Genomic DNA, 13,704 nt, shown 5'->3' with positions numbered 1-13,704 from the left:
ACATCACTGTCCCCCCCACAGTGATAGCCTTCTCACAGCCCACACACAGATCCAAGAGCACCCACCCACCTTCTGGGGGCGTGTAGTGGTGGAAGCTGCCACCCCCCCAGCACTGTACAAGCTGCTGGTGGCTCCATCCCATGCCCAGCCCCGACTGGGCAGTGCCTGCCCCTGCCCTAGCCACACTTCCTCCCTCCCTCATCATGGGGGTCTTGGTCTTGTGATGACTGGCTAGTTCGTTCAGCACTCTCAAACGGAGTTCATCCAGTCCTGCTGACTTATAGGTATCCAGCCTGTCTAGCTGCTCTTTCACCAGTTCTACATTGACTGATGGTAGGGAGCTTATCAGCTCTACATTGACTGTTGGGCAAGGAGAAGGACAGGCAGATAAGGTCAGGACCAGGATCTTTGGGTGGTGACAGAGTAGGGCCAGGAGCTTGGGGCAAAGCTGCAATCTGCTCCCCACAGAGCCGGCACTTGTTGTAGAAACATGCGGGTAGCAGTGGGAAGAAGTTGCCACTGTGGGTACAGCCAAGAAGTAAGTGCAGCCACTGTGCTGTCCAGCCCCGATGTTGCACCCAGGAGGCCCAGCCACACGAGCCACAGCCCGAGCTGCCCCCCATGTCTGGACTCGGCAGTGCTGACGGACTTACCATGGGCCAGATAAAATCCCTTGGTGGGTTGGATCCTGCCCACAGGCCATACTTTGCCTACCCTTGGTTAAGGGTAGCCCCTAGTCTGGGACACACGTCACATGTTGAATTAAGATGCAATACAAACCAATGCCAAAGATGTTCCTGGAGTCTGGGAAAATGCTCATTTAAACAGCCAACAATTGTATCTTTCATTTGCTATTAAATCATGCCATAAATCTGTGACAGGTACAGGTCACAAACACAGGTAAAACTCTTATAATACCTCTACAAAATCCATCCTGTATATTCTCTAAATAACCCATTTTCACCGAATTTACCATAACAAGATATGAGAGTCATTAGCATTTCCACTTTTTAGATTTCCAAAAATTCTTAATTTTAATTGTATATGCATATGCCCTACTAGCTGCCTAAGGGAGATATATATAGCCAAAATTTAAAGGTATTTGAGAAACAACAGATATATACAGCTCAATTTTTTAAAATATATTTAATAGTAAAAACACAAAATTAGAGCCAGTTAACATTTTTTCAAACTAGAAAGTGTGCATTTCCCATACTATTCTATGAAATTTTCATAAATATTAACCCATTAAAATATTTTACTTTCATAAATGAAAGTAAAATCACAGTATACAACATTTGCATAAACTTGCTTAAAAATTAGCTAATTGATAATTACATCCTACACCAGTTTAACAAAAATTCCTGCCGCCAGGATTCTTTTTTTGGTGAGGGGAGGGGGTATAAAACAAATACTGTACACTGCAATTGATTGGGGGGAAGCATATATACTGAAGCTGGAATTTCTAAAGCATGGCAGGCTCAAGATAATATCTAAAGCAATTAGAGGTGCACTGATATATCGGTTGCCTAACAGATCGTCACTGATAAAAGGGAAATTTACATTATTGGCTATCAGCTTTTTTTGTCCATTGTAGCCCATAATACTTACTGATAATTATGGCTTCTGGCCAGGGCTCTGGACACCTGAGTTCCCTCTTCCTCATAGGACTGGGGCCCCCAGATGCCTGGGTTCCCTCGGGAAATCGTGGGTTTCCCCTTGCAGGCGGGCAGCATTCTAGGCTGCAAAGGGTCCTGCTTGGGGCTTCTGGGAGCAAGACACAGGGGGTGCTGCATGCATGTATTCAGCTGAACGCATGCACATGGCCAGGAATACAGCTGGGCAGTGTGGAGAGCAGCTCCCTACAGGTAAGTCTATGGAGGAGAAAGGGTGTAGGAGAGGGAAGAAGCATGGGGGGGGCATAAGGCCCCCACAGTGAGGGAGGGACTGAGTGGGGCACAGGCAGGGGCTGCAGGTGCTGCCCAGCCAGGGTAGTGAATGGGACTCAGGGCCAGGGCAAAGAGCAGGACAGAGCCATGGGCGGTTTGTCCAGGGGCCAGGTGAGGGTGGCTCCCCACCACTGCATGCGCCTCCCAGGGGAGACATGTCCCCCCCCCGATTTGTGTGTGGAATGGATGCAGGCTGCTCGCTGTGGGCTTGGGGCTCTCCAATCTGCTGCCTTTCCCTCAAGAGCCCTGCGCTGGCCATTTGCCCTCTGCCCAGGCAGGCAAGGGGTGCAAATCCCCAAACCCACAGCAGGCAGCCTGCATCCAACCTCACCCCACTCAGCTCTGCTCATGGTGGAGGGGAGGGGGGAAGCAGGGAGGAGAGGTGGGCATGTGCCATCCTAATCTCAAGCCAGCTGGGTCCTGTCCTTCCCTTTCAGTCTCCCACACGGGGCATGGAGGCTTGCCTTGCCCCTGGCAGCAGCAAAACCAGGCAGGGAAGGGACCCTTCCTCCTGCTGAAGTCCAGCTTCCAGGAACCAGGAAGGCTCACACCTTCCCCCTCAGCCCTTGGCACTTTTATACATGCTCCAGGAGTTGCGGGAGGGGCACTGCTTTAAAATTAGAGTGCAGCAGCGTCTCATGTATCAGCGTCCCTGCACTTAAAAACAGCAGCACTTGAACTAAAACTCCTTTGACGAGATTTAATTCAAGCACCCCTGCTGCTCTTTTTAAAAGCTGAGATGCTGATAAATGTGATGCAGGCGGCTGCTAGCGTGCACCAAAAAAAAAAAAAGAAAAAAAGTTTATTTATGTCAGTAATTTAAAATGTCTTGCATTATTACTAAATATTGGTTATTGGATCAGCATCAAGCCGATATGTTTGGTTAATAATTGACTGTCAGCATTGGCCAAGAAAATCTTTAAATCAATGCACCCCTAAAAGCAATGATTCTCAAACTTTTCAGACTTGAGGCAACACTCAGAAAATTCCAGCTCTCAATTTTCACATATTTTTTGACTACAAAGAAAATCAGAAACATCACAGCAGATCAAAATGCTTTTAAATACTATGGAATCCTACTTGAAATCTCTGAATTTTTCTTGTGAATCATGTTGGCACACATAGCAGTACTAATATGGTATGCCACCCTCCAGCACTCTTGAAAAAATGTTATAGTACCCAAAGGTGCCATAGCACCTTGGAATCACACAGCAACTAAGAATCACTGATCTGAGGTATCTATGAAGACTGAAAAATTGGTGGTTTAAAACTTTTTCAAAAACCAGCTCATGCAACTTGATTCCAGAAAGCCTTCACATTATCATCTGTAGATAATGTCATTTGGGCAGACAGAAATTTTGTTCAGCACTTTAGATAGGATGAATTTACCATGGAATTTTTTCACAATCTTAACTATGTAGTCTCTGCCATGGACCCATAATAATAAGGCATCTTTACACACATTGGAATATCATTAAAGACTTTAGCGGAAACCCTCCTAACAGTACTAAACAAACAAAACTAAATTTTAAAATATAATGAGGTTGGCAATTTTAAGATCTATGTAATAATATTCTTACCAAAGACATAAAGAAGGAGAAAAACACTGATAGCAAAATTCATCTCTACAAAGCCATCTTTGAGGATAAGCAAACATCAAGTTTGTAGGGTCATGTAAAGATGGAGGTAAATTCTAGGTCATTGCTTTAGGGAGATCAAAAATTGAAGCTTATCCTATAAAAGTGCACAATATCACCCAGGCTCTTATAGAGTAGGTTTTGATTCCTGTCAGTTTACCTTTTGCTCTTATAAGCTGCTTTGATGCACATGACAATGCATCAGACCATGGATCCCTTGGAAGCTAGAAATCCCTTCTTTGAAGCTCCAAGTAAAATAAATCAGCTGTCAAACGTTTTGAACTCACTGGTTCTTCCTAAACAGCTTTCAATGCCTGCTTAATATCCAAACAATAAAATGCCCATCCTGACTACATTTAAGATTCAAGCAAAATGAAAACCATGATTGCACTAAATCATTTGATTTCAGAGTAATTCAAAGTGATGTTTTTTAATCTATTAAACATTGATTGAATTGACAAAGGGTATTTAACTTTCAAGTACTGCACATTTTAGTTCAAATACAAGCATAAAAATAATAAATAGAAGGCCAACGATGGCATGGGGAAAACACACAGATAAAAGAAATGAAGAGCTATTACAAAATGAACTACAATTATCTATAAAAGCAACTACAGATCATGGCAAGAAAGTGTTAACTAGAATAGAAACAGGGAAATATTTAGTGGCCCTAGAGACCAAACTGCTTTTCTGCTTTGTGAATATATCAAAATTTATGAAAGGATAGCAGATGTTACCATCCACAATATCTCATGGGATTAATCTGCCTATGTCTTATATTTCTGTTTCAACTCATGAGTATACAATTGAACCTTGTACTGTGGTATTTCTAGAGAGACATTCCACCAAGACAATAAATAACATACAGTATTTTTTTTAATAAAATTAATTCTCAGGTTTAAACTTCCCAGCAAAGTTTACAGATTGCTGTGTTCAAAACAGATATTTCAAAAACACTGATAGAGTCAGTAAACAGACACAACAGAGTAAAGGAGTATGGGTTGTTCTTCTAGCTACCAGTCACGGCAGGACTCAAACCATTTTAATATTTAGCTATCCACCTGCCAGCATTTCGGATTATGAGATGACAATATAAAAAATAAGTATACTGGGGCTCAGTTAGGAAGAATTCAAACTAACTGCAGTTTTTCCACTGGCTTGGCTGGGGGCAGACTTAAGGAAAAATGGAAAGTTCCAGTCCAGATGCAAACTTATGGGCAAATCCAATGACCTACCCCTCAATTATCAGTACCAGATGCTTCAAGGAAAAGATGAAAAAACACTATAATGGAAAATGATTCATAATTTCTTAAACGATACATACCTTCCTCATACCTAATCCAATGGTTCTCAACTATTTTAGATTCCGTAAGGATTCAGAGTTGAGCAGCACCCCGCTTCAAAAACTAATATAAACAGATTATGAATATTACAATTGTAAATATTACATTGTTTATTAATTACATTATATTTATATACAATAAAAATATTTTAATAAGACCACACAGGTCCAGGTTCCATCTGGGAAGCAATAACTAGTGGGCCATTTTCTGTCCTTAGTTATTCCAGGGTGATCCTCCCTGAACTCTAGTCTGAGGGTCAAAGTAGACAGGGCCTGGGGATGCCTGACTAGCAGGGATGACTTGCTGGGCTGCACGCATGGAGGATGCTGAGGGGGCTCAAGGGGTAGGGGAATGCACAGGGATTAGTTGCCATTAGCATCCTTACGAAGAACTCATGGCATCCCAAGTGAGAATCACTACTGCAGTGGCTGTCTTATGTTTCAAATCATACAGATTTTTAATATATTATATAAAATTCTTTGCAATGCAATTACTCATATTAATGTCTAAAACATTCTTGACTACTGCAAAAAAATCTTACAATAGATACCATGGAAACTTGCTAATTATATAGGACAAAACAATGCGCTTCTCTTTCATATTATCTACAGCTTTTCTTCCTAAATGTTGCTGTCTCTATACAACCATTCCACACATCTCTTTCATACTCTTAATTGCTGGGGAGTATATTAGGCACGACAAGCACACAGGGGAGTGAAAAAGCCAAAGTCTGACCATCAGCCATCTCCACAAGTCTCACATTCCCTCATGATATGTGCACCAGTCTCCTGCTCCTGTTCCTTTTGCCCTAAACATTTTAATAGCTTGCTGGATGTGTCACTACTGTTCAAGATGTCATGTCACCATGTCTGTCTTTATCTGGCATGGCCATCAGACGCCCATGGCACATCCAGATGAGTGCAGTCATGCGGTATGTGGTGCTGCAAAGACAGTCTGGTGTTCTCTGCGCTGCAAGGGCATGCTGCCCAAGCATGTGCTGCTCCAGTTTTTTTTTTCCCCATGGTTTCTTTTGACCCTTGGATATCTAGGAGTTAAAAAAAACCCAAAAAACCATGGGAAAAAAAACCAAACACTGCACACTCAGGCAGCATGCATTTCTGAAAAACAGAGCTGGGCCACTAGGAACTGTCACTGCTGCAGCCCCAGAAGGCCCCTGGGACCCCAGATAAGGCTGCTGGGGCCAGCACAGTGCTGGCCCCAGCCTCCCCTACTGCCCCTGGGTAACTTGCCATGCACCAAAGCACACATGGCACAACTGTTCCCTGGAGACAAGTAGGTGTTGCACAAAGTGCACCGCTGCTACTTGTCCCTGGGAAACCAAATGTCCACGCACATCTAGACGCACCTCCAGTAGTCAAATAGTTATACTGTTTGATACCATGGAACTTTTCAAAACATCCTTAAAAAGCTTTGAAAGACAACCACACTTCCTGCTAAGCTCTAGCTCTACAGCAGTTGACTGTCGGAAAATACAGCTTTCTCCAGATTCAGTCAACTGCCCGTTGCTGGTTTTACTGAGGCTAGAGTTATATCTACTCTGTGTTGATCTGGTTCTCCAACAATTAAACATATCTTCCTTCCAGGTGAGTCCAAAACCAAATTGTTCAGCAGCACATGACCATTCCATGAAGCAGTAAGCAGCTACTTCCTTAATGTTCTTGTTTTCAGCTGGATGAGTAACAAGGCACTATAAAATCTGGTACATGTCATGGATGCAGGATATTTTTAGGAAACATTTTAAAGCCTGTTTCCCATTTGGGATGAGCAAAGCAATCCTAAAAAAAGCATTACTCAGTTTCCCAGAAGAGCACTGGAGGTTGTTGCTGTCTTGAGATTCAGTATCTCATGACTGGGCCTCAAAAATAGTTGCGTAATAAGTTATATCATTGCTAGTAACATAGTGCCTGTCACTTCATTATACATCCATTCTCACCATATAACTTGACACCCACATAAGCAGATTACAGTAATTGTGGTTTGCAGCATACCACCTCCACTCTCTCTTTCCTTCAATCTGAGAAGGCATTGTCATATGACTAATAAATACTAGTCCTAGAACAAAATAGACAGAGGCACATAATGCTAACCATTTCAAATCCTGAAAATTAACTACTTTCCCATTCTCTGGGGAGTGGAAGGGCTTGTCTATAGCCAGCCTTCTACTGCCAGGCCACCCCTTCTGGTCTTAACAGCCTGTTATGAGGGTCCTTTGTCAAAGGCATTTTAAAAGCCAATGTGCAAGTTGGCTGCTCCTTGGTTAGTTTCCAGCAGTGATTCCCAAAGGGTGCGTTGCAGCACGTGTGCGCCAATAAACACAACAGAACTGTGCTGTTAAACCTAAATGCCCTGCCCCACCTATTCCACCCTGCCCTGCCCATCCCACCCACAGGTCGCGCTTCTTCACCCCACCCCACCCATGAGTTACCCCTCAGGGGTCACCCTTCCCCCCATCCCCTGGCGGACCCTCAGTCTCCCACTAACCCTCCCATCCTGACTTATGTGATATCAGGCAGCCATTTCAAATTTATTTAACCTCCCCCTAATACCTACTTACCTTTATGCTCAGGTTTTTCAATGCTTTTGTTATTTAAAATTAATCAAAAGCACTTCTTTATTTTTTTATCATTCTTCCTAATACATTTAAAAGGTTTTGTCCTTTATTTAGATAGTCCTAGTGCCTAAATTTTATGGCAAGCATGCCAAAAATGACAGGGACCTAGTGTTCAATTCGAAGACAATTTTGATGTTGTGTCAGTGCTCAGTGCCACAGCCTGGCTCCTGGAGTGGAATTCAGAGCCCTTTGTCTTGTTTGCTACCTAAACTTTCTCTACTGTGAAGAGAGACTTCAAAGCAGAAATGTGCTGCTTGGGAACCCACCCAAGATAGCCAATATGAAATGTTCATGGAAAAAACATTTCAGGAAACCTTTTCAGGAAGTTAGGTACTCAAACACTGGGCACTTTGAGACAGTTAGGCTCCTAAATAATTTCTTCAAAAATAAAGCTGAGTTTTTTAAGAGAAAAAAACAAAGGCAGAAAGAGGAGCAGTACAAATCCATCTCTCTTTTATACATAGCTCAGTACTGAAAACAATCACCCCAGCAGTAAAAAACCTGGGTTCTAGCCCCTCCTCCACCTGAAGGTGGTTCAGAAGGAGTATTTAAGCATGTTATCCAATACATGTTTAACCAATGATGTAGCATAAATGTCCTTGTAATAAAGGACTAGAATCCAAATCTCCCCTAAGGCAAATGCCTTAATCCCAAAAATAAATCTTCAATTCTTTTTGAAAAAGTGGCTCACATCCAACCAGAGAGTTGATGCCTCTGTTCCCATCCCAACTACCTCCAAAAAAAAAAAAAAAAGTCTACAGCTGACTCCTAGAAAGCGATGGGAGTTTACAGCCCCTCCAGTTGAGAAAAGCCTAAAACCCATGTCCCTACATACTGGGTGAGTGCTCTAACAAGTGACTTATTGTACAAGAGCGGGGAGTCACTAGTCCCTTCCCTTCATCTTCCAATTTTGTTTCTAAATAAAAAAGTGGCCATGTTTTCTGTGTAAAATACATATCTGAATAAATTAACCATCCAGGGAGCATGCCTAGCAGATTGGGCTTTGAGAGGCTTAGGTACAGGACTTAGGTGCAAGTCCTAGTTTGAAGACACTAGTCAGGTCCATGTATGAGTAAGGAGCCAGGTATAACTTTGCTCCTCTCCCTCCACCCCTCCAAAAAAAGAGTCCTGGAGTTCTGGGAGTACAACAAAGCAGAGCATTAGGTATGTAAGGAACTTGAAAGAATGAAGGAGTCTATATTTTTTACCGTGAGGTACCTACAAGATTAGGATCATGCTCCTGGCCTTAAGCATGTAAATTCTTCCTAACTCCCTCTTTGCACACCTGACTGCTTTTGTGAATCTCAACTCTAGTTCCTAGGAAGTGGAGTACCTTCCAATGTCCCAGTGAAAATCAGTTTAAATAAACAGAACTAGCAAGGCTTGAAAAACAGAAGAAATCAAAAGAACTGGTCATCTCACCTTCCAAAGAAATACAAACCAGGCTGTAACACACATATCACATTTAGCTTCATATTTTAAAAATCCCATGAAGTGAGGTAGTTTCTACTAACTGCAGATTTCCACACATTTGTTACATTCCCAACTAAGTATGCATACCCTGAACATTTTACTTACTTAAACCTAGCTATAATAATCATATCATGTTTTACATTTTTAAAACAAAAATGATAGAAAAAAATATTGCAACTAAAGAGCAGAACACACATACCAATGCTAATTTCATCATCAGTTTCAGCATCTCCAATACACTCAAACTGAAAATCTTGAAGAGACTGGGAAAATTTTTGTACTGCCATGGATAAATCTACAATAAAAAAAAACACACAAACAAGATGTTAAATTATTTGGAATAACTATATCAAAGAGTGTGCAAATTTTTACATACCTATTTCATTTACAAGATATCCTAGTATCCTTTTTGAAAAGTAATCTCACACAAAATAAAAGCAGAATGCTGACCAGTCAGACCAGCTCCAAAAGCTAATGAAAAAAATATATTAAACTCCTGATCCCAAGCACAATAAAGAGAACTGCATTCACGCTGACAAACAAATATCAGTTCTCTTAAATTCCTTAAAGAGAAGAAATTGATATGGGGTCTGAAGGTTTACGCTGGCAGCAGCACAATGTAAGCAAGCAAGGATATGTACATAAGGGCCGCAGAACTGGACTCAATCAGTTCTAGGGGTAGTATCTTAATATATTTCTTCCAGACCTCGGTCTCTATAGAATACACAATTAACATAGAATATTCTGGAGATTTTTTTTTTAAATAAGGAAATGAAATATGTATGTTTTGAGCCATTTGCCACTCAACTAAAAAGCCCACAAATAAAGAACATCGTTTTTGAGCCTCACACACAGATCTTCAGTTTCAATTAAGTTAAAACTTGACAGCAAAACGTTTGATCTTAACAGTAGGCACGTTCTAGTACAAAGTATTCATAAATATGAATGACCAAAACACTCTCAAAAATTCTTTCAGAAAAATACACGGTGAGCACACCTATATTAAAACAAGATGAATCACAGTTGTGTCAGTCTAGACAAAATGCTGCATAATGATTATTCTCTATAGTCCCTGGAATATGTTAGGAGTATCAATGTGGAAGCTAAAAAATGAGGAGAAAATATAGATTCATATCTGAAAAACCTAGAAAAAAAGCTTCAGTATGGACAGGAAATTAGCCAAAACCTATATGACCATTTTTCCCAAAGCATCACTGGTGCATTTAAATCTGATTACAAAGCCCCAGAGAGTTTTATGCTTCTAAAATTACATGCATTTATTAAGTGCGTACAAGGAGCTCCTTATTGTATAGCATGTGAAATACAAACAGATCTTCTCCTGAACAAATCTAGAATATAAAAGCATGGATAATATTGGTATGGGATCTCAAATTTTCCCCATACCTCAGTTAATTTTGAGGCTGAAATATGCAGAATGTATCACTATGTTCAGTGAAAATGGTGGGCACAAAGTTTTAGACAGTTACAAACCAGGAACAAACAATGCCCTACCAGGACGCTGCCCCCTATTCATGCTCTGTATCTACTTCTTTCTTACTAGCCTGTGGCTATCAGGCATCAAATTAATGAAATGACACCCGTTATCTCAACCTCCCATTATTCATTAGCTTTTACTTGAAGCATTGTTGTGCAGCAGTCCAAAAAAGAATTAAGACTCTTTAGTATTTTGTTTATCCGCAAAAGTACTTTTTGGTAAATAAGGGAGAAAAGAGTTTGGAGACTAACCAATCTTTCATTTGGATAATATTTTTTCCCTATTGGCAAGTCATTTACTCTCCTAGGAGAATTTGGTTTAAAAACAAAAACAAAAATCCCCCCAAAACTACAAAAGTTTTTAAATAAGCATCTGTCCTGATCCTTTAACATTTTTCAAAACATGGGAACTGAAGTTGCTATGAAGTAAGACAAGCCAATAAATCAGAATTATCAACCAGTATGTATACTCTTTAAAACCAAAATTTGGAAAAGCAAATTTTTTGAAACTTTTATCTTTTTGTACCTATAGTCCAACTATAAGGGTTTTTTTACCATTATTTATATCCAGCAGAAAACACCACTGTTTGCATTTCCTTTCAATGAACATAAGCAACCTAAGAAAAAGTTTTCCCAGATGTGAAGTCTCGTAATCTCTTATACATTCAGCTTCATCTTCTTTGACTGACTCTCCACCATAACACACTGGCATTTGTAGCTTCAAGAGTACAAATTGAATTACTGTTACTAACAACAGAGGCTCATCTAGTAGTCCCCAGATATTTTGAGCTACTGTGCTATCTTCATAATGTTCTGTGCAACGTATGTTTTCTATTAAGAAAGGCAGAGTTAAATATACACTTGTGAATGTGCTGTACACTTAGCGAATGTGTCTTATTCTTAGGTGTATGGAATTTATCTAGCATTAGTAATGTATTATTTTAACAACTTAGATGTTCTGCTTTGTATACCTGAAAGTAGAGCTTTTGTAGTGGAAGAAGCTAAAAAAAATCTGCGTAAAAGCTGAATCATATTACCCTTTGGTGTCATCTTCTAAACTCTTTGCTGTATAATATTAGGAGTCAACTGTACTGTGGCTAGTAAGAGCAAAATCACAGTGGGAGTGTGGTCATGGAAGAGCAAGGGACAAGAAAAATTACTGGCTTCTTTTTAAGCCCTCTATAAAAGAGTTACATGCAAGCAAACAGCATAACCTCTTATGAAGCTTAATGTTTCAAATGGCCTTGTCACACGGGACACTTAGTATGTGTTAATCTGTGCAGCATTAAAAGTTAGAAAGTGCCCTGACCGGTCTCACAGTAATGTTTACTATGTGCATGTTTGAGGTCAGCTTGTTGATTGTCAGCCCCAGGCCCCACACTGCACAGGAGTCTTGAACCAGCTCCAGCGCAGTGCCGGGTAAGGGACGACCAACAATCAGCCAACTGCTGGTCCAACCCCAGGATCCTCTGGCACTGCAAGCAGCTGTCTTACAGCTTGATCTTGGAGAAGCCTGACAAGTGAAAGATCCAGGATCCTTCCTCCAGACATGTGTGGCTTTCCTCATTCAACCTGGAGGCTTGGTACATCAGAGTGGGCTCTGGCTGATTTCATGGTTGGGCAAGGACCACAAATTGCTCATGTGATCTCTGTAGAGCAGTCCATTGGTAGATGAACATGTATTTCTTAACGTGATCTGGAGATACTCCTCACACAAGAAGTCATAACTTTGCTACAATATGAGCATGCTTAGCATGTGTTTTACTGCTTGAATGCACAGTTGCTCATGTTTTAAGTGCATTTAACATATTCTAAGTATAACATGAGACATGGCCCAAAAGGAACAAGGTTCTAAAAAGACATAACTATATGAATAAAGTATGTACGTAACAATCAATTGCCATTGCAAAGAGAACAATTATACTAAATCTCTGACTTGGGCATTAACTCACTGCTTGAATTGTATCTAAATTTGGGACCAACTTGTGGCCAGCTGTGTGGGTGTACCAGGGAGGGAAAAGGTGTGTATAATGTCCCCCACCCTTCTTTCCCCAACAGAGCCATAGGCAACAGGTAACTCCCATGTAAATTAAAAGAAGATTAGTAGTAAAGTACAAAATGGGCACCGCTCTACACTAAATCCTGGTTTAGGTACAGCCACACAATAATTGTTGTTTCAATGTCTCAGCCCATCTGAATTCAAAATGAATGACTGTGAGAAAGGGATAGGCAAAGGAGAAAGAAAAAGCTGAAAGATCAAAGCCATTGCTTTCCTAGGAATTCAAGAAGATGATGTTTCTATCAGCAACTTACCTTTTAAAAGACATTTACAGTCTGGAGACCAAGACTGCTGCTATAGCTGGAGCAACGGGGGAAGTGACACCTGGATAAGGGGGCTGGGGGCAAAAATTAACTTGTTGCAGGCCACATGCAGCCTACAGGTCACCAGCTGCACAACCCTGAGAGAAAAGCACTGAAAGAAAATCATGCCTGAATTTGGTTTGCTAAACTAATAAATCAATTTAACACATAAATGAAATACTGACTACAGAAATACTTTGTTTCTGTTCTGCAGAAAAGCTTTTGCCATGCAGTAATTGCACTGGTTCCAGATCAGCAAATGGGCAGGGAGATTATTTTTTACCTGACTAGTGCAAAGTTCAGAAACTGACTAGGAATTGAAAAAGCAGAAGAGATGCATTTTATTCATAGATTAGAAAAGGAAATACATTTTTAAAAGGATGATATCTACCAATTCAAAATCCTAAGGGACATAATGCTAAATTTTCAAAGATATTTAAGCACTTATGCTACATACAGGCATTCAAGAAGCCAGCAGCAGAAGGGTTCTATTTTTGAGCTTTACTCTAAGTGCCCCACTTAGGTCTGAAAGAGGCAGAACACACTTTGGCCCAGAGGAGGGAAAAATATGGCCTGTGGGCCAGATCCGACCCATGGGAGGCAACCACCAATTGATTTGATCAGGCCCGCAGCTGCCCCACAGTACTCTGCAGGGGGCCAAGCCCTGCCTACAGCAGCCAGCACTGTGGTCCTGCCCTGTCACAAAAATGGTTTCAAATCCTTATATGGTGATGGCTACCTGCTAGTTTAACTATAATTTAACCCACAGATTTTCTTTGATAAATGTGCTAATGTATGTTTGTTGCCTATAAATT

General features: G+C 40.9%; 1 protein-coding gene across 4 annotated transcripts in view; it reads right to left on the bottom strand.

Moving 5' to 3' along the window:
* The window catches only part of ARHGAP42 (Rho GTPase activating protein 42), a 448,389-nt gene that overhangs the window by 376,492 nt on the left and 58,193 nt on the right, over nt 1–13,704 (bottom strand). For all 4 annotated transcript variants that reach the window (XM_019524224.1, XM_019524221.1, XM_019524223.1 and 1 more), the window contains exon 2: nt 9,234–9,329. In XM_019524224.1, coding sequence (XP_019379769.1) covers nt 9,234–9,329 — 96 coding nt within the window. The remainder of the gene's footprint in view (nt 1–9,233; nt 9,330–13,704) is intronic.

The sequence above is a fragment of the Gavialis gangeticus genome, unplaced genomic scaffold, assembly GCF_001723915.1.
Source record: "Gavialis gangeticus isolate Ggan-Ray unplaced genomic scaffold, GavGan_comp1, whole genome shotgun sequence".
In the NCBI taxonomy this organism is placed as follows: domain Eukaryota; kingdom Metazoa; phylum Chordata; order Crocodylia; family Gavialidae; genus Gavialis; species Gavialis gangeticus.
The sequence above is the reverse complement of the archived record's forward strand: the minus strand, read 5'-3'. Positions and strand labels throughout refer to the sequence as shown.